Source organism: Nothobranchius furzeri, chromosome 2 (genome assembly GCF_043380555.1).
Source record: "Nothobranchius furzeri strain GRZ-AD chromosome 2, NfurGRZ-RIMD1, whole genome shotgun sequence".
NCBI classification, from domain to species: domain Eukaryota; kingdom Metazoa; phylum Chordata; class Actinopteri; order Cyprinodontiformes; family Nothobranchiidae; genus Nothobranchius; species Nothobranchius furzeri.
Window position 1 is genome coordinate 78,871,308 of NC_091742.1, and position 21,937 is coordinate 78,893,244.

At 41.0% G+C, this 21,937-nt stretch overlaps 1 protein-coding gene across 2 annotated transcripts in view; it reads left to right on the forward strand.

Moving 5' to 3' along the window:
• Positions 1-21,937, forward strand: part of zgc:109889 (actin-binding protein WASF3) — a 38,266-nt gene that overhangs the window by 2,140 nt on the left and 14,189 nt on the right. For both annotated transcript variants that reach the window (XM_070548946.1, XM_070548947.1), the window contains exons 2-3: positions 15,908-16,052; positions 17,515-17,649. In XM_070548946.1, coding sequence (XP_070405047.1) covers positions 15,920-16,052; positions 17,515-17,649 — 268 coding nt within the window. In that variant the 5' untranslated portion in view covers positions 15,908-15,919. The remainder of the gene's footprint in view (positions 1-15,907; positions 16,053-17,514; positions 17,650-21,937) is intronic.

Genomic DNA, 21,937 nt, shown 5'->3' on the forward strand with positions numbered 1-21,937 from the left:
CGATTATACCATAGTATACCATACCATATCAGTCCAGCTCAAACCAAATCAATCTATTGTATCATATTTGAGCATTTCAGTGAGATTTATCCCCCTAGCTCTGGTGAACTGTGATTAGATAATGGGGTTCTTTTATGCATGTTTTTGAAGCTGTTGTGCGGTACAGAGTTCTATTCATGAGAGACCGTGTTCAGACAAGCTTGCATGATTTCTTACATAAGCCAATAATCGAGAAAGACAGAACAAAAAGGGTGAACTATTCATACACACATTCGAGCATGCAGTTACTAAAATTAGGTCAATGAAGCTAAGGTAGAGAACAGAACTGCTATAATTTTTACAATTGTTATGCTACAAACTAAGGTGTGTTTTTGTTATTTTTTGCCGATGGCACAAATGATAGCTATTTGGATTTTCAAGGCATTTTTAGATGGATGACAATTTATTACTCTCCCGATTTACCGGTCAGTCTACGTTCCAGCCCTCATCTATGGTCACAAGCTTTGGGTAGTGACCAAAAGAAGGAGATTGCAGATAGATCCACAGGGTGTCTGGGCTCTCTTCAGAGATAGGGTGAGAAGCTCGGTCATCTGGGAGGGCCTCATAGTAGATCCACATTGTGAGGAGCCAGTTTAGGTGGCTCGGGTATCTAGTTAGAATGCCTCCTGGACGCCTCCCTGGTGAGGTTTTCAGAGCACATCTGACTGGAAGGAGACCTAAAAGAAGACCCAGGACTTGCTGGAGGGACTATGTCTCTCGGCTGGCCAAGAAACATCTTAGGATTCCCCTGTGGAGGTGGTCCAAATGGCTGGGGAGAGGGAAGTCTGGGCCTCACCGCTTAGGCTACTGCCCCCGTGACGCGACCCCAGTTAAGCAGAAGAAAAAGGGTGGGTGGATGGACAATAGATCATTAAAAAAAGTACCCGCCCAAGTTCATTAGTTACTTTTACTCTTGATACTCTACTTCAACAAACATATTGGCTATTTTACCCTACTACCCTTTGTGGAAAGCTGCCTAAATGGCCTGTTTTTGAGACATGCTTACATGTGTCAAGACTCATGAGCTCATTGCAAGTCTGAGTGCTGCCTAGACCTGCGGTCCTAAAACAGCTTCAGTCTCCTAAATTTCACTTGAACCTTTTTGTATTGTACTTTTGACACATAACTTTTACCCAAATTGTTTTACAAAACAAGGGGGTTGAAAGTGAAAAAGACTAGATTAGACCTTAGATAAGAGCTGAATCTTTCAGAAGCTAACACTTCAGAAGGGATTAATGCCCCATGTTCAGAAGCTCTATGTAATTTCCAGATGAGTCTTCTTTCTCTTTGACTTCTGCTATTGTGCACAGAACAAGTCCTGCTTGCCCCCTCTTTGAACCAGATCTGCCAGGTTTGAAGGCTCTTAGGGAAAAAGTGGAGGGAAACCTCTACCTTCCATGGATTTTCCTACAAACGCACGTGCAGTTGTGGCTAAAAGTGTGAATTAACTTTGAAAAAAAACTGCAAACTCTCCAGGGTGCACTTAGACTGGAGTGATATGAAAATATGCTCTAGGGCATTTATAACCATTGGACATGTTGAATAAGGTCTTTCTGTTTGGTGTTTCTCATGCATGTTTCATGAAAGCCATCTTTTCAATGTTATTCTGCATCAAAAGCTTCTATACAAATAACTGTAATGTCATTAGAATTAGGGCCCGACCGATATGCTTTTTTGGGGACCGATACCGATATAAAACTTTTAACAAAAGCCGATAGCCGATATAATGGCCGATAAATCTCCCTCTCAAAAAAAAAAGAAATACAAATTTAAAATTTCTTAAGCTGTTAAGGTTTTCTCATTTAGTATTCAAGCCTTTTTTTTCCTTCCACTGAATTTTCTACTCCGTTTGTTGTCAGGTTTTTTTTCTAGTTATTCTTCTTTCCCTTTTAGGATTCTTTCTTCTTTTAAAATATTTTCATTTATATTTCCTCCTATGTTCCCCTGCTGTACTCTGCTCCCACTCACAGCTCCTCCTCATAAGTAGTCCTCTGTCATCTCTCACTCCTCAGTGCATACGGTTCAGTTTCAGTCATACCCTGCTGGTTTCAGCGTCCTAGCTACCTGATTTTATTTCTGTCACCTGATTTTTGGCATTAAAATACTTTTGAGTTTTACACTTTTGTGTTTTTGTCCTTTCCAAAGCCGACAGTATTAGGAAAATAAAAACTAAGATATGTACTAGTATGTGGCAATAAATAAGTCTTATATAAAATATAAGGCTGAAAAAAATACAGTAGATTTATTCTATTGTAGAGAGGAATGTTTATATTCTCGTCGTATTACCGCCCCTCCTCCTCTCCCAGCTAGGGAGAGGAGGAGGGACTTGCTGCTATCACAGCGCTTCATTGCTTTGTTGCCAACCCCCCGTCACCCGTCCTCAGCAGTGACAGCGGTCGTGAGTTTGAAAAGATTGCTGAAGAAGAGCGGCTGAAATTGTCTGAGAATATTCCAGAATGTTTACCAGGAAAAGGGCATCGTTACTTACTTACTGCCCTGCATGACTAAAGGGGAAGCAGCGTGAGCTCTGCATAGAGCGTAATGCTGCAGCAGTTTTTTTTTCAGGGTAACTTTTCAATACGAGGCCACGAGGCACACAATAAACTTAGGAAGCATGTTGAGGGGAAACATACTTTTGTCATTGCTTATTTTACCGTTCAACTTACCACTGACACAACAAATATGCTTAAAACTGAAGACTTACCTCCTACTTCCTCATCACCATCGTCTCTGCTTGACTGAATTGCTCCCGCTGCTCCGCTGCATGTGTGCTGTGACGGTGGCTCCACCCCCCGAGGAGTGGAGCCACACAACATGAGTTCATAAAGCTGGCACCATCTGCTGGATAGGTAGCGCAATATCGGCCATATCGGCCGTCTTTTTGGCCGATAGCTGATAGTGTTAATGACCCCTATATCAGCCGATATGTTCGGATGAGGGTTAGGGCCCAAAGGGTTGAGGGGCCAGGTGGAAATGTCTGGTGGGCCGGATGTGGCCCGTGGGCTGTCAGTTGAAGTTCACTGGCCTACACCTTGGGTCTTGTCTGGTGTGGTAAGTCTTGGCCTCTGTTGCTCTGGTGTTCAGGGCCTGTTCCTGTGCAGCCATGATGAGTGCCTCTGTGCTGTCCTTCAGACCAGCTCTTTCTAGCCATTGGTAGGATTTCTTGATATCAGCCACTTCAGTTATCTGTCTGTGGTGCATCCCATGTAGAGGTTTGTCCTCCCACGATGGTATTTTCAGCATCTCCTTCTCTATTCGCCATTGTCTGAGACATTCACTGATGATGTCATCTGTTGGGGACTTAATTATCTACTTATGGATCTTGGATGTTTCATCCGGGACAATGGCTCTAACACTCAGTAGTCCTGGGCCTCCTTCCTTGCAGCTGTTGTACAGTCTCAGGGTGCTGAATTTTGGATGGAACCCTCCATGCTTGGTTAGGAGCTTCCTTGTCCTAACCTCTGTGGTCTGTATGTCCTCCTTTAACCAGCTTACTATTCCCAGAGGATATCTGATTCCTCGCAGGGTGTAGCTACTTATTGTCTGGATCTTTTTCTTGCCATTGAGCTGAATTCTTAGGACTTGCCTTACTTATTGTAGGTATTTGGCTGTGGCTCCTTTCCTTGCGGCTTCATCGAGGTCGCCTTTGCTTGTGGGATACCAAGGTACTTGTAGCTGTTCTCAATGTCTGCCATTGTCAACTGATGTTATTAGTGACATTTTAACAAATAAGGTGGAAAATGTCTAGGCCATGAAAATTGGCAGCACATAATGGCCATCGTCTAACCAGGACCACTGCATATCTGCATCAATATTAGAAAAACTAATATCGGCTGACTTGACTTAGAATTATACATAAAAGACAAATGTTTAAAGACTTTAATTATAATATATTACAGAAAACAAATTATTACTCTGTTTTTGACAAATACCTATATATTTTTTTCTTTCAGACTTTGAATTATATGGACACAAACAAAAATGCTTAATTTCCAACAAAGAATGAGTGTGGGGCAGTATAGTCCGAATTTGTATTTATTTTACCAATGAACTTTGTCATTTGTAGCTTGAAAAGTTGTGCTTTTTTATTGTCGAATTACTGAGTAATCGTTCTTGCAACTGGTTGTCTGACCTTACTGTCTCTATTCTGTCTGGGATGACGCAAAGTGCAAGTGTCTACTGATGACACACAGGCGTGGGTGTTGCACAATTCCGAGATGCTCTAATACTGTTGTACCACAGTCCACTGCTGCGGTTGCCTTTAAACTCTTCAGAAATGGTAATTTTCTGTCCCTACATTTCCTGAGAAAGTCTGGCCTACTCAGCTATTTCCAGGCTGATTAATTAATATCGATAAGCCTGCCTCAAAGTGTTGGAAATTACCCAGGGCAGCGTTTAGATGTTCACATTTAGGTATTGCTGCTGGTTTTTAGTGACACAGCTAATGATCCGACGTTGACCTCAAGTGGTCCCATGCCTCTGAGTATACGTTAATGTGTGTGTGATCTGTTAACTATTATGGAAGCACTCAATAGCAGCCGATATATGGACATCTGTAACATCAAACCTGTAATTTTACTTTCCTGGAGCAGCCTGAGGTGAAGGATGAGCTCTTGCAGTTCAGTTCAAGTAAAACTGGCTCCATCACTTTTGTTTTCTTTTACAGACCAGATAAACTCAGGGTATCCGCGGGTCCTTAAAAAGTCTTAAAAAGTCTTAAATTTGCTTTTCCAAATTTAAGGCCTTAAAAATCCTTAAAAATGACAATTAATCCTTAAATACAGTTTCCAAAGGTCTTAAATTACCAAAGACCCAATAAACAAGATTCTTTCATTTTTGTCAAATTTTCGTGAATTTCTAGTTGGTGTTCAGCATTTTTTGTGTGTACGATGTTGGCGTAAGCGGAACCGTACACATCCAGTTTGTTGTGAAAGGGGGCTATTTTTAGATGAGCACATTAGCTGGTTAAGCTAGTGGGACCTTGCACCATGGGGAAGTGCAAGTTTAATGTTAACTGGATGGCTAATCCCACGTTCGCGACATGGTTAGCACCGGTTCCAGGCAATAGCCGGAAATTATAGCTTAAATTAAATTTTAAAAATAGCTTAAATTTGGTCAAAGTGGCCTTAAAAAAGGTCTTAAAAAGTCTTAAATTTGGCTCCTTTAAACCTGCAGATACCCTGTAAACTGGAACACTAGGATTCGTCACGCTACAGCTTTAATGTGACCCGTCTCTCCATGCCTCCATCCCAGTGGAGAGGCCTCTCCTCCCACTAACTCCACACCAGTAGACCCAGTTTCCACTGTACTTGACTGTGACAGTGTCAGGTCACATGGCTGTACCGGATGACTTGTTGCAATCTCGCTGAGGCCGGCACATTTAATTGTAAGGGACCAGGTCACAGAGGGGCGCGGGGGTGCGGGAGAATCTCACAACACACAGAGAAGGGAAGATCCTCTGAAACACGGCTCGCTGCATCATCCAGATTCCAGCCCACCGTGGCTGACCTGTTTACTAACCATAGCAGAGAAAAAGGGACACGGTGGAAGACAAGGTAGGAGTGATGTGCTGAGTCCTTAATGGGAATCGATCTTTTCTTCTCTGTTTTCTAAACACCCACATGGGCTTTTATTCACATTTCAACTATCTTACAACATGGTCTACTGTAATGCAGTCCTGTAATCATTACACTTTATCCTGCTGTACTAGAAACCACCAAGAAGAGCTCATACTGTGTTTACCTGTTGCTAAATCATACTAAATACACAACATTTACAATTTATTTAATAGCGTAGTATTTTTAAATTATGCATATTATTCCCCACCAGCTTTTATGATGGTTTTTAAACTAAGATCACCTTATGGTGGGAATTTATATTTTTGCCAAAAAAGCAAAAAGTCTCAAACAACATCAGCAGATGTTTCTTAGACTTGTTGCACTCGGTGTTCTGGATGACTCGTGAAAACTTAGCTTATTGTAATTTAGTAAAACATGTTTATTTCTATAGCACCTTTCACAGAAAGAATCACAAAGTGCGTCACACAACAACGTGGTAAAACTAACTATTTTAAAGATAACAGAGAGAGTTTCTACCGTAAAATCAATATAAACACAAACCTGTAGGGCGTTAAAGCAAAAAGAGCGTTTGGTAAAAGTAAAATTAATAAAACCTACCATAAAAGCAATAAAACACAGACCTATATAAAGCATAAAAACAAAGCTACACAAAATTTAAATCTATAAAAATCAACAGTACCAATCAATGTCTGAACTATTGAGAACATCTGAAGATAAGCTGCACCCACTAAATTTAAAAAGAAAAAAAATATGTACATGACCAGGCTTTTCCACCGGACGTGAAGTGTTGAGTAACATCTGTGAAATGTATAAAGTGTCCCAAAAGCGTAGGGATGAGTGGCTTACTCTTTGAGTCTATTTTTGACACTTTATGCTTTCAGAAAGTCATTTACAGATTTGTAGTTGCCTAAAAAAATGTGTCATTACCAGTGAAACCTTTGTAGTCAAGATACACGCTGCCGCCTTTCTCCTCGTTCTTACGTGAAGTGCCAAAGTCCCACGTGATCTTGTCTTTCTCTGGTGATTTTGTGACCTCGTGGAAGAGTGGCGTGGAATACTTTCACTGTCGTTTTGCATCTGTAAAGTTCCCGATGGGAAAGCAAGCTCTCAGGCGAAATCTGTCTATTACGTCACGTTACATTATGATAAATTTACACAGATTTCTTTTAACTTTTAACTGAAAACGTACTGGTAACATACACAAATACGTACAATAAATGTTTTTTTTTTTTCTGAATAGTTCCTGTAACACAGCTGGTTACAAATAAATTCAAGCAGCCTTCTAGCCTAGTGTACGAGACCAAACTTTGCAAAGCAAGACTTTGGTCTAGGAATGCTCCATTGGAACTTCTGCAGCCCCCTAGCAGCATTCTGGCGGGCCAATCACAGCTCTCTATTGGGGTTTCAAACCAGTAAAGCTTGGACCAATCACAGCTCTCTATTGGGGTTTCAAACCAGTAAAGCTTGGACCAATCACAGCACTCTATTAGTTTTGTGGGCCAACCAAGGCGCTCTTTTGGTTTGGTGGGTGGGATGAAGCAATGGAGGGGAACAAGATGGTGATGACTCGTTTGAAACAGCTTTTACATCAATTTTGGACTATTTGGGTTTGGGTTTTATTAGTCAGGAGCAGATAGATGTATTTAAGTCTTTTAAGGATGCATTTTTGCCTTCTTCAACAGCGGACTGCCTCGTTGACTGGCATCCATTGCGGTGGGTACATCATGTTGTTTGTTGTCTAGTAGCATGCAGAGATCTTTTAAAAGACAATGTGGCACCATGGCCCAGAGCCGTCAATTGCGCATTCCCAGACTAAGTAATATATTTATTTAGTTTGGCTTGCCAGGCTAGGAGCCTCATGGAAAAGGTCATTGATTGCTCTTCACACCTTCAGAGTTGAAAAACGTTAGAATAACTTCGCCACACATCTCTTGTTCGTTGTAGCTGTCAGAATCACTTTTGTCCCAAGGCCTGTAAAAACGCGTAAAAATCCACAATTGAGCTGCATCATTAGTTAAGTCACAGTGTTTAAATCATTGTAAAAAAACTGGTTGTGGCTTATAGTTCAGAAATTACGATGATTTCTGTAAAAGTTAACTGAGATTTGTTTTGTGACACTTTATTTAACTTCAGCAATGAAGACATTGGAAATGAATCGACTGGGATCTTGTTAAATGATATTGACCCACTAGAAACATTCCTGTGTTCTGTTCAGTCCACTTCTTGGCCGTCCAAAATACATCAGATGTTTTTCTTCTGGAGAAACCATGACAACCACTCTCTAGATTCTGATGCTGCTTCTCAGAAAATAAAAAAGTCAGAGGGATGAAATAAGAGGAAAAAAAAACCTCGCTCTTGCATTACTTGTATTTATGGAGGCTTAGTGGAAAACTGGAGGGGCGTGCCCTTGTAATTGCCATCTCTTTTTTTCAGTCAATTTCCCTCAGGGATTAATTAAGTATTTTTGAATTGAATTAAATTGAAGAGCATCAACAAATGTAGACATCAAAGAGAACAAAGCCAGGGTGGGGAGGGGAAACTGTACGCTATTGTTGCAGTTTAATTTTAAGTTGTCCCATGCTGTCAGGTTCATGGAACATCAAAACAAAGTCACTTATCTGATGTTTCTGCTGGTACCAAACAAGTCATGGCTCTCTGTATAGAAACTGATTTCCATACAGCTGACAGCGGTGATTTTTTAAATGATTATTTTATGTTTCATTTTGTTCTGCTTTTTACTCCATGATGCTTTTGTTAAGACATTTGGCTCAAGATCCAACAGAGGGCTTCCCAGGCACACAGAGTAATCCTGACGGCTCAGTTTCAGTCTGTTGGATTACACAAAGCTATGTCATCATAGAGCACTCAGTTCCAGGTTTACCACACTAGCTGGGGTTTTACTGCTGTTTTTAATCATTTGTCACTAGCGTGGATGTGTGATTTTAATGGCCTATCATTGGCCTGTACTGTTAAATATTGATTGTCTTATGAATTAAAAGGGCATATAACATAAATGAATGTTGTTGTTGATAATATAGTGCAACACTAGCTAGCTTTCGCAAAAAGTAACTGTATGTAATTGAATTATCTGAAGCCTGTGTTTTATTGTCTACTTGTTACTGTTCGAAGAACAGGAGGGGATTGGTGACAGGCTGAATCACAGACTTAAGCCTGGTTTGACGTAGTGTGTGTGTTTTTGTGTGTGTGAGAGGGGGGTGTACTAACATCTACAGGGCTGAACAGAAGGCTCAGTAACATTAGCTGATCATAGGGAAGAAGAGTCTGCCAATATCCTCCTGCACTTGTGTGTAAAGAGCTAAAGAAGTCCACTTATCCCCCCTCCTGCAGAGATGTTTGGGTGCAATAACAAGCCTGGTGGGGGTTGGAGGTAATAGTAGAGCTGGGGTTTGGTGCAACCCCTCAAACAGGCTCCAATCAGCTTCAGATTGGAGGATAAAGTCATTTCTTATTACAATTGTAATTGCACCCACAGCTACAGTGAGTGGAGGATGTGGAGTGGTAGTCCTTCAAGACTGTTGGAAAACCATTTCAGGTGATGCCCTCTTTAAGCTAATCAAGAGATAGCAAGAGTGTGCAAAGCAGTAATCAGATCAAAGGGTGGCTACTTTGAAGAAAATAGAAAATAAAACATGTTTGCAGTTATTTCACCTTTTTTGGTTGAGGACATTACTCCTCGTGTGTTCATTCATAGTTTTGATGCCTTCAGTGAGAATCTCCCAATGTAAATGGTCATGAAAATAATAAAGACAATAAATAAAGACAACACATTGAATGAGAAGTTGTGTCCAAACACTTGGTCTGTACTGTATTTCTAAAGATGATTTACCATAAAGATGGAGTTAATTAGGTTTGGTCACATTGCAGAAAGTTAGTTTTTCAGTCCTAAGGGTAAGCCACAGGTTCTTATTTTTAGAGTACATATCTTCTCATGGAACTTATGTTTTACCACTGTTAATAATTATGTATTCAGTATCACACATTTAAAAAAAAATAATTTGTTTTCAAATCAGACACAAGATAACCCATTGATCATTTATGTTGACAAATATACAACCGGCAAATTTCTAGAGCTAGCAAGTATGCCTGGCTGCCGCTAGCTTGCTGCCGCTAGCTTACTGCTTTTCTCTCTTTGACCGTAAGGCAAGGCAAGGCTGCTTTATTTATAGAGCACATTTCAAACACAGAGGCAATTCAGTGTGCTTTACAATTATCAGGACATGATATGAAGCAATCATCCCATGTATTCTCAAGAGTCCAGACAATGGTGTGCTGATGAAACTTACGTAAAAGTTGTCCAGATTGATACAAATCACCGGGTGAATGTTTTCTACATTTTACACTCAACTTTGTAGATTTAAATTTTTGCGGGAGATGAAGACGTTGATGTTTCAGCAAGTCTTTTTGCCATAACTGAAGTGTTTTGTTTTCCCTAGCTATTGCTATAGGGAGCCTAAGTCACACCCATCTACTTCCGGACCATGGTTCACCAGAAGGAAAAAAGTCAATGGGGCTAACAACACCATTTTCTAATCCCATTTGTTATGTGTCATGGATTTCACGTATGATGTTCGTGAATTTTAAAGACACATTCTGATACCACTCGCTTAAGCGAGCTTCAAAACCTTCTTTCTGGAGGAAAGAACCACTATAGATCTGGCCTTGTGGTAAGTAGCAGCTACGCTAGGGGGAGAGGAGATTCTGTCGTATTAATGCATAGTAATCACAAACTTTTGCAAGCTGATAAATCTCAAAATACATGACAGGTGTGGTCAAAACCACCTGATCCAGGGCGTAAGGCAAAGTGGATTAGAAAATAGCTCTTTGTGCCCCATTGACTTGCATTCATTTTTTCATTTTACCAGGGACCCATGAGCCAACCAGAAAGGGGGGAGACTTTCTCCCTCTATTAGTTTTGGTCTACTCTGCCCAGCTCTAGCTTGAAGCTAACAGCCTCTGACATTGATTTTAACTGGTGCATCCTTAAAGAATTTCATCTTATAGCAAATCTTGAATCTGAAGTGACCTTTGAGGCGAAGTTATTTTAGCGCTGTTCTCTAAACTCTCCAGTGTTTAGAGCTCAGGTGTCACAGTGTGATAAATCTTGTGGAGGTCTACAAAGCAAGTTTTAAAAATTTGCTACTTTTGGTTTTCACTGAGATGCTTGCGCTTCCTTTTCTGTCCCTGCTTCCCTTCTTGCTGTTTCTCTTTCATACTATTTTCAGAGGCACAGCCAGTTCCACTTTTGAGTAGAAGAGCAGATTCTTCAATGCGTTGTCATGACAACACATCCCGTGGCTCCATGACACACTTTGGCTGGTTCTCTTCTCCATTCTTATCTTTGTAATTTAGTTCTTTGTTTTAGTTTTATTTGCATATAAAAAGTATTTTAAGATACTGTAATCAATTTTATGCACTTTAAACAAGTTCTACTTGGAAGTCATATACATAAATTACTTACGTTTTATGTATCATAATGATGTGGTGGTGTTGGTAAAACTACTTTACAAAGTATTCTGACCCTACTTCCTAGGCTCTTATTCTGTAAAGAACCCTGAGGGCTGTGATGTACTTGCTGTTTGATGACGTGAACACATGTTTAAAATGGCTGCTACTCGTTACTTGTGTTGATTTGAAGCATCAGTTGTGCGCGTCCCCCAAAATTAACGCAACATGTCCGACCACTGCAATATACGAGTAACCAGTAGGTGGAGTTGACAAAATGAGCAAGACACACTCACCATGGCGACTCTGTCTCTGGTTTAGAGGTGTTTAATACCATCTTCAAGACTGCTGCTGTCGCTTTCTGTCGTGAACTCTAAATTAACCGTTACTGATCTCTTCTACTGTTGCCATGTTTGTTTTGGTTGTACCCACAAACCCGGTGTCGGTACAGGATCTGCTCCGGTGCAGGATCGGCTCGGGGTCCTTCGACTGCCGATGACGTCAAAGTAGTTGATTGGCTGAACACGAAGCTTACGGAAGTTACGTTATCACGTTATGATTTTGATTGGTCAGAACAAATTTGCGGTCGTAGTCTTAGTGGTTATAGTCCTGTAGTCCAAAAATCAACACTTTTTGGAGAAAATACGTTTGAATTTCTAAAGGAAATGTAAAATATAAGCAAATGATAAACGGTGACCCTCAAAAGCTCTTGATGTTGATGAAATGGGGCAAAATAAAATATAAGAACTTTACTGAAAGACACCAAGCAATATTTTGAGTCAAAGAATGCATTTAGATAACAACTAAGGGAATATACAGACAAACTCCACATTAATACAAACAAATAGGGCTTCACATATAAGAACTGTTCTATTTTTTGTCAGTCCCATATTGGTTTTATGCAGTTTCACATTCTTTACAAAACAAAGATAATATGGTGTTTTATTAACAAATTACAATTATAAAGAACACATTTAGGTGTTAACAAACAAGAATTTATTAAGAGAACTGCTGATGTCTTTCCAAAACGTGTGTGTGAAAGCCGAGTAGATTTGCAGTAATGTGACGTCATCGGCAGTCGAAGGACCCCGAGCCGATCCTGCACCCGAGCAGATCTTGTACCGACACCGGTTCTGTTTGGTCTAAGTAGGCTTGTTCGCCCCCTAGTGGAACACCCCAGTACTACGTGCAGTGCAGTGCTGTGCAGCAGCAAGTATGTGAACAAAGACACAACCTGCTGTCTGCACCAACGCAAACAGCAAATATAACATGGCCCTTAAGCATCATGTTTGTGAACCTTTGATTAAGAACAAGCTGGGTAGTCTATCATTTATTTAGCCAGAGGACACATGAGTTCTAAATATCCATCAAGGGTCTCATTCGCCAGTTTTTTTTTTATATTTTTTGATAAATAAGCTTGGTTCTCTAGTATGAATGAATGATTGTGAGTAGGTATGCCCTAATCCGATCACGTGAGGGTTGACAACACCACCTTAATGTTGCACAATTTACAGCAGGCAGGGACAGTGTTGCCAACTTTGTGAATTTGTCGCTTTTTCTAACACCTTTTACAACATTAATACCTAAAAATGTCTTTAGATTCTTGGACGTGAGCTCTTGCCACATTGTAGCTCATCACCACCATTGTGTGAATGGGTGTGTGAATGGTTGTGTTATAAAGCACCTTGGGGGGTTGTAGAACCCTACAACGTGATATACAAATACAAGCCATTTACCATTTTACGAAGGTAGGTTTAATATTTGAATTGAAAATTTATTATAAAAACATCGTTTGTTGTTTAAATAAAGTGAAGGTATTTTGTTTAGTCGGGCAGTGTATTATTCCAGCATTTTCATTTAACATCTTAGGTGTGTTCTTGCTGTGCGTTATTTCTAATTCCATGTTGTTGTTCTTTTTTAAAACACAGAAACGGTTTTGTTACCTGTTATTGACGCTACAGTTTCGCCGACGGCTGCCGGCTTCTTCAGGCTGACGCTGATGGTGGCGCGTCACTTCCTTCTCCGTTCATCTGCGGGCAGCAGAGGACGTTGGACGTGGATGTGGGACCATGAACAGGGACGACGGAGTTTACACGCTGGACCACGCATGGGACTGCATCGTCGGAGAGGGGAGAGCGGGCAGTAGAGGGCGACAACGTCCTCTGCTGCCCGCAGATAAATGGAGAAGGAAGTGACGCGCCACCATCAGCGTCAGCCTGAAGAAGCCGGCAGCCGTCGGCGAAACTGTAGCGTCAATAACAGGTAAACAAAACCGTTTCTGTGTTTTAAAAAAGAACGACAACATGGAATTTTCATTTAACTTTAGATCATTTATTTCTCTACTCGTCTATATCCATCCTCACCTCCTCTGTATCCATACCCAGACTCATGACATGTTGCCCTACGGTTCACCTGATTCTGCTTGCGACTGTGCGTGGCACAAAATGCAGTCAGTGTGTGCATCCTAACACACACTTGTCCATTTTAGGGGTGACTAGGAAACACCATGCTCTCTTACACTGATAGAAAATGGGGAAAACCCTCTCAGAGTTGAACGACAGGGAGTCAGAGTATTAGATATTCACCCTTAGTGGTTTATTAATGAAAACAGATGTGGATGGAGGGATGATGTGGTGAAATAACCGGTGCAGGAGTGAGCAGAGAAAGTGACTGGGTAATGACCCAACAGACGAGACAAGTAAGAGATGAAGCGCACCCTTTGAGGTGGCTGAGGAGGATATATGTATTATTAAAGAGAACGGTTCTTGGATTATTTACAACTGCTTGGGGAGGATAATGTTCGTTAGTGCACACACAGGAAGCCTGCACACATTCTTCAGACAAGCTAGGACAATCTGGTGGTTAAATGTCAAAAGCTGTTGAAGGAGGAAAAATTTTCCATGTAAACGGCAGCGTGCCTGATAAATGTTTCTATTTGTTTTTACACTATCAGTACCTGAGTTCCTCATTTTTTTCCTTTTCTTGCTATGTAAGAGCAAATCGTAGATTAAACTTTAGTCTAGTTCACAAAAACGATTCTGCCTACTAAGTACTTCCTCTCTATGATGGAAGAATATGTCCAGAACTATTTGATTTAAAAAATCTGCAGTTTTTCAAACCAAGTTAGTGTGAAATATGTAGAATTTCCTCAGAGGTGGTGAAAATTGTGATTCTGGAAAAGACACAAAGCAGGAAGAGCAATCTGAAACACGGCTGCCTTCATGAAAATAGAGCAGGCGTTTCAGGAGAAAGACAACACAGTGTCTCTTCCTGTGTTTGCAAACAGTCTCGTCTCTAAATAAATACATTTTCCAGTCGTTATTGCCTTTCATTTGGATAATACTGGTGAAAGAAAATTCCACTTCAAATCCAAAGCAGAGCTTTATTTATTTCTAGGACCCCCCCCCCCACACACACACACACACACACACATCCTTCATGCTGTCAGATCTTTCCTCTTTCCCTTCCTTCCAGTACCTTGTGGTCTTTTCTGACCACACTTTCAGCTCATTAGCACTATTTAGAACACTCTTTATGACGCATTTGGTTCTTGGCCCAAACAACATGATGAGTGACTGTGCCTCACGGCGGACATGACACCTCGGACTCACAGCTGAACACCAACTCTTTTTTCCCCCTCGGCTGTCGCTTTGCAATTTTATTTGCCAGAAATGTTCATTTGCTCGGATTTCATGATCAAAGAGTGTTGCTGAACATCCGGAAAGGCCGGAAAGATGCAGCCCTAGAATATGTTAAAGGGGCATTATGGAAGTTTGACAGCCAAAACATGTATAAAAATAATAAATTTCTTCCTCATACATTCTCCTGCAATGCCCTGGTCCTGTAGAATGAGCCCTGGCATTTTTACTGTGATTGCCTGTTTTTCTGTAAAATCACAGAAAAAGAGAGCTGCTCCGGTCGAGCAGGCTGCTTCATGCGCGTTCACGCTCAGGCATAGTCCGTAGCATTTGCTATCCGTAGCTTTAGCAGCAGAGAGTGAGGTAGTGCCACTTTGTCGCTGTTCCTAACGCCTAGTGATGAACCTAGCTACATTTCTGAGGACCCTTAGCTACTTTCTTCTGGATATTTCCTGCAAATTAGCAACAAAATAGATATTTTCGCTCCAAATCGTTCTTTGAACGTTGTTTCAGCTGTAATCAAGGATATAAATGTTACAGATACAAAAAAAAGTCATTGGAGCTTTAGCTCACCAAGTAACGGGTTGAACTCTCGCGCAGAAGACCTGGGTTCGATTCTGAATGTGAACATAGCAGTTTCTTTTTTACATTAATGGTATATGTTTTTACAGTAAGATGCCCAAATTTTTTATTTGAGACTCGCCGAACGGCATTGAATTCACAGATTAAAAAGATGTGGGTTCAACTTTCATTTTGGAACAATTTTTCAAGCAAGGGAAGGGAATGATCTGAGCATACAGGAGGACTGACCCAACTTAAACCTTTGTCAGCTGTGCTGAAGAGAAAGGTACAGAACCAAATTATTTAATTAATTAGCTGCACGTTCTCCTGTCCTCTGTCCTCCGGGCCACACACACACACATGGGACTGTCTCAGCTGTTATTTTCGTTAAGGAGTGTACACGTACAGCATGCGCGCCTCATGCACGAGCCTACCGTTGAAGCTGCCATTACGCTTTTGGCCTGAGGGGGCAATCGCGAGCATATAAATTCAAAACTCCGTAAAGTCCCTTTAAGTTGTATTAAATGGAAGATGGATCCTCAACATAGAAAGAAACAAGACATTTTCTTAGGCACATTTAGTGGCATGTGTGATGGCTCATGAATATTTGTCTTGTTTTTCCCGCAGGAGTAGAGCAACATGCCACTGGTTAAGAGGAACATTGAGCCCCGGCACTTGTGCCGCGGAGCGCTGCCGGATGGGGTGACCAGTGAGCTGGAGTGTGTCACCAATAGCACTCTGGCAGCCATCATCAAACAGCTGGGCAGTCTGAGTGAGTATACTATATAGTGAAAAACACTTCTTTAGTTATTTAAGAGTATAACTTTGACTTAATCTTGGGCTATAGAATATTTTAGACATGTCTACATGGTTAAACCACCTAATATTGCCTTAGATGTATTCAAATACAGGCTAAACTGCTGATACAAACATAAAAAACGGTGAATTTTTAGCCTGCATTTCATTCTTCAGACCAAAATTTCCATGGTAACGCTTAAAATCACCAGTTTATCAAAACAGGCAAAAACCATGACTCCTAATTTGTGATTTGTTGATAATAGTGACGTATCGCATCTCTGTCGCATTGTTTTGTGTAAATGTTATTTAACAACTTTATGGCACATTGTCTTGTGGAAAGATCCATTGCAATTCCTGCAAACAATTCAACTAGTTCATCACATCCACCAAAGTTGATTCTGATGCACAGGTAAAGATGTAGCCACGGATTTAAGGACTCTGCTGATATCTGATGATTCATTGATGCCCTTTGTCTATATTTGCTTTGTTTGAAATGCCCTAAACAGCTCATTAGAGGCCGCCATAGCTCTTCTCAAAACCAGGACAGGACTCAAAGTAAACACGAACCAGAAAGGACATCATTCAATGGTAATGTGCAGAGGATAAAAGGTTTTTTAAACATCGTTAGCATTTATAGGCTGAATTAAATTCAGCGACAGCTCACTCAGGATGAGTGAAGGCTCTGCCTCTGCTCCCTGATGCTGATGGGTGAGCGATGCAGGCGTATAGAGGGGAGCACAACACATCCTAAGTTGTTGAGGTTATTTTGGTAATAAGTGTGTGAGTGTGTACTCTTTGATGAGGTTTGGAGGTGACAGTGTTTCAGAATGTCTTCCTCTTCCTCTTAAGATTTCATATAAATGTCTGAAAGCCTAACAGTAAGAGACAACCTGTCAGCAATTTTTTCCAAAAATAAAAATAAAAAAAGATTCTTGAATGCCCAACATTAATAACAGCCACACGGCACCAGTGAACCAACTTTAGTTGGACAGCGGCGGCCCTGTTTCCGCATATTAACGAATAAAACGGCTGGAAAAAAGTGCGGGGGACAGAGGGCACTGTCATGGGGAGTGAGGGGGACGTGTGCCACGCGGACCCCGCGTGAATTAAACGCATGTGTGTATGTCAAACCAATCGTGTCACAATATTTTGTTAAATGGCACATCGAATCGCCAATGACATTCTGCAAACAACGAGAGCGCACATTAAGGTTTAGGGATGAGACAGGAAGGGTGAGAGTTCGGTGACCGTGTTTGGGTTTAAAAGTCAGCGGCTTCTGTAGATTTGCTTCGGTAGCTTTAACGTGTTGCTTGTTTATGAAAGGCAAAGGGACACGTTTCAGTGGTTGTTTAGTTTAAGATGAGTCAGTTCTTGGGTATTAGATAAAAACTGAAGCGGATGATTTCATTCCTAACAGTGTTTGCTATTCTGCTCAGGTTGCCATGCAGAGGACATTTTTGGAGAACTGTTTAATGAAGCCAACAGCTTCTACCTGCGGATGAGCAGCCTGCAGGAGAGAGTGGATCAGCTGGCCGTGAAAGTCACTCAGCTCGACTCCACTGTGGAGGAAGGTGTGTGTGTGTGTGTGTGTGTGTGTGTGTGTGTGTGTGTGTGTGTGAGAGAGAGAGAGAGAGAGAGAGAGAGAGAAAGAAATCCTCTAAAGGTCCTTTTTTATTTCAAGAGGATTACAGTGTTTTTCATAGGACCTCCAGATGTGTGGCTGTGATGTTTTTTGCATGAACAGATCCAGTTGTTGTGCATTATGTGATCATCTCTCTGCTGTATCATGACTGGTGTTTAGGTTGTGTGCATGCACATTAGTGTGGGTGTCCTCGTGCATTAGGCTGCAGCACATTAATAATTAGGATTCCTAAGAGGTCTGTTTTTATCATCAGTAGTGTGCTTTTGGGTGTTAGTTTACAGCCTTGAAATTATGGCTTAGAGTTAAAAACCCTTTTTATGGGCCACCTTTTGTTACCGTTTTAAACTTGTTTACACTAAATGGGGAAAAAAGATTTTATTTTTTTATTTTTTAGTAATAACATAATGTAGCACAAATTTATAAGCAAAAGGGCAAACAAGCAGAATGCAACCTGGCAATGTTACTAATGTAAAGTCAACCAGCGATCTTTATCTACTTAATCAAAGTAAATAGTTTAGTTTATACTGTTCGTGAACTGAGTTCAGAACTGTAAATGGTTAAAAGACTTGAATAATAATTGATCTTTAAATTTGTTTTTGCAGAAATGTGAAGTTGGACAGTTCTGTCCTTAAAGAGCAAGTCACCCCCTACCAGAGTCTAACTCCACTCTCACTTCATGTTTGAAAAATGCAACAAATGCTGTTGCCTGGCAGACCGAGAGGGCGGAGCTGCTAACAAATACACACACACACACACACACACACACACACACACACACACACACACACACACACACACACACACACACACACACAGGCTCACGACAGCATTGTGACATCATAATGTACCAGTTTACATCATAGCATACCTCTTAGCTAATAGCGGTGGCAGATTTAAATTCAAATACAGTGCAGAGTTTTTACCTGACAACGGCACAACACTGACAGTTTTAGGCAGAATATTTAAATTTTAACTAAGATGCACTGAAGTGCCAAATTATTGACTACACGTGTCTGCAGCACGATTAGACACTCGTTTACTTAGTTTATCAGCAAAAAAAACATTTATTTGGGGGTGACTTGCTCTTTAAGACAGTGATCAGTATAGTAAACACACCAATAATGCTAATAGTCTTTTAAACGCTTTACAATGAAAACTTACATTTGCTGCTTTAAACTTAATTAGGAATATTATAGTTCAACCAATATTGGCCTTAAAATGTAATATCTGTATCGGTTTTTACTTCTGTATTGATCCAACCTTTACATACCAGTAGGGGTGTAAGGGTATGCCAAAACTGTATTCGGTTCGGTTCAGTGTAATTAAAGAGCTTGGTTCAATCGGACCAATTTCGGTATATTATTATATTTATTTATTTAATATCTAAAGCGGCACCTATTGAGAGCAGAACCAGGTGTCTTCATAAGCTGCTGATCTAGCATGATGGCTTTAATTATCTCACAGGTTATCTGCGCAGCTATGAGTGTCACACTCATACAGACAAGTGTTGTGTTTGTTGATGCTCCTGTTTTTATTTCTGCAGCGAGCCTTAAAAACTCACCTCACACCGCCCAGAGTTTCTTCTTTAAAACTCCATTTAAATAACGAGCTTCCTCCGCGCCGTATTTTTCATTGTAGGACGAAAACTTTACATCAGTTGTCCCGGGGGAAGTTCAGCAGACGTGATTGTTTACCTTTTTGCTGCTGCGTGTCTGCAGTGTGAGAGAAGGGATGGAGGGGCGAAGCGAAGCTCGGTTCAGCGTCTCTACAGGCTCCACAGCAGCAGCTACAGGCAGCTGGATTGATCCGCTCTGAAAGGCGTTTATCAGAATTTGCAGATCACATTTTTTAAACGGAGATCGGGCACGTGCAGAGCATCATGCATTACTCAATACAGCGTCCGTGCGGAAACTCGCCTAGGAACTTTTATCCACTGCGCTTAAATCACGCAAATAAAAATTCATTATTTAACGGAAAAAATAAACCAAAACGACCCGCAAGTGGACCGAACCGAACAGGCCGAACCGAAACGGTTCAACACTCTCCCGTGAACCGTTACACCCCTACATACTACACACATATTATACATCAAACTTCGTTTTCATCTCCTCTCTCAAAATTCGAAAGTATGACAGATCTGAGGTCTAGGTTTTGAGATATTTTAAGTTATTTAGGACTGTTTAAGGAAGTATTTAATGATCAGATGTAAAGTCCAATCAATGGTCAGTGAATGAACACAGTACATGTAGTTATTGCATGGGTGTCACACTTCATAAGTGATGAAAATTAAAAGCTTGGTTTGAGTCGTGTGTGTGTGTGTGTGTGTGTGTGTGTGTGTGTGTGTGTGTGTGTGTTATGTCCCCGGCTCTAGGAGACATGAGGAGGGGAGTAATAAAAGTGGTGTGTGGATTCAACAATAACAAAGTGCAGTGTCGCTTAAAAAACAAGGATTTATTACAGGAAACAAGTGAAATGTTTACAAAGAACCCAAAAGCCAAAACTATATACAAAAAAGGAGAAATGAAAAGCGCCACCCCAGAAGGGGGTGGGAAGAAAACCGAGAATAATACGTTTATAAATACAAAAGGGGAGATCTGACGTCAAAAAACCAAATTGTCTAATCCTAAATCCAAAAACAGAGAGCACCGAAGACTAACTATAGCAAATTTACCAAGAGATCAAGGGAGGAGAAGAGAATAGCTTAAACTCAGAAGAGTCTAAACTATCCTGTACCTTCTCAGAGAACTGATGGCTGTGGGGCAGCTTTTAACAGCTGTCTGGTAATTATCTCTGATCAGACAGCTGGGCACCGGGAGACAGGCGAGGCAAAGGCCACTACGGCCATCTTGTGGCCGAAAAGGGGCAAGGCACGTAACAGTGTGTGCGTGCGTGTGTGACACATGAATAGTATAAGTGGTTGTGTGGTGTTTGCAGTCGGGTTTTGTGGGAGAGTCTGTGCTGTTAGGGTTTTTATTGACATTGAAAGTCAATACTCTTAATTTAGTCATTGATCGAGAGAGAGAGAGAGAGAGAGAGAGAGAGAGAGAGAGAGAGAGACCTTGTTTTTGTAAAATGATTTTTAAACACTTATCAAAGTTCTATCCTTCATTTGCTTCCATTCTTCTCTATTTTTTCTCGTGTCTATTTTCATACCATGTTTATATTTTCTGTCTAGTCATTCTGCAGCAAGAGCAGCCTCAGACACACAGCTTTAGAGCAGTGCAGACAGAGAAAAGAAAAGCTCAGCAGTCTTATCCTACGCTCTCTCTCACACACACACACACACACACACACACACACACACACACACACACACACACACACACACACACACGTCACCTGCTCATACTCTTTCATCTCTCCCACAACCCATTCCATTTTACTTCCTAACACTTCTCTATCTGGAAGGTCACACTTCACACTCTCACACACTCCTCATTCTTTCACTACTTTCACATATTTGAGTTCCTTGCAGCAACAAGGTTGCAGGTTTGAATCCCTTTTGTGCAGCCTTTCTGTTGAGGAGATGGCATGTCCTGCTCATGCATGTGTGGGTCTTCTCTGGGTGTGCTACTCCTAAATATTGATTTAGCATCATACCAGGAAATATTGTGATATTTCAGTGTATCGATATTTTCTTACAGCCCTAATAAAAATAGAGGAATAAGATGGAGGGGGTGAATGAAAGTAATGTATGTGCTGTGAGAGAAAGACTCAGTTGGCTACAATAAAAAAAAAAAAACAGAAAACAGCATAAAGTCTTTTTGAAGATGTGTGTGAATGAAGGTTTCATTGGCTGCTTGTTCTGTGGGTTATTCATCTAGCCATAGGGACAGGAGCTTAGGAAGGAATGATCAAACAGTGAGCAGACTGGAAGGGGCTTTGGCTGCCAAGCCACAGACGCACACACACACACACAAACACACACACACACAGATAGATGGATCAAACAGTCCAGTGCCTGTAAGTCTTTTGCAGTCAGAGGTTAAATCTAACAACATTCACATCCGCCTTATAAAAGTGCCCAGAGGAACATAAAGGCTTATCAGTCTAAGTGACATGGACATATGCCACACTGATGTGGTTTACCCTTATTATACTCTGGGATGATGTACGCTGATCCTAATAATGTGTGAATATGTGTGACAGTGTTTAGCCATCTGCTAGATCACAGGCAGCTCTTTGTTAAATCTCTTACAGGGTTAAATTCTCTCCCT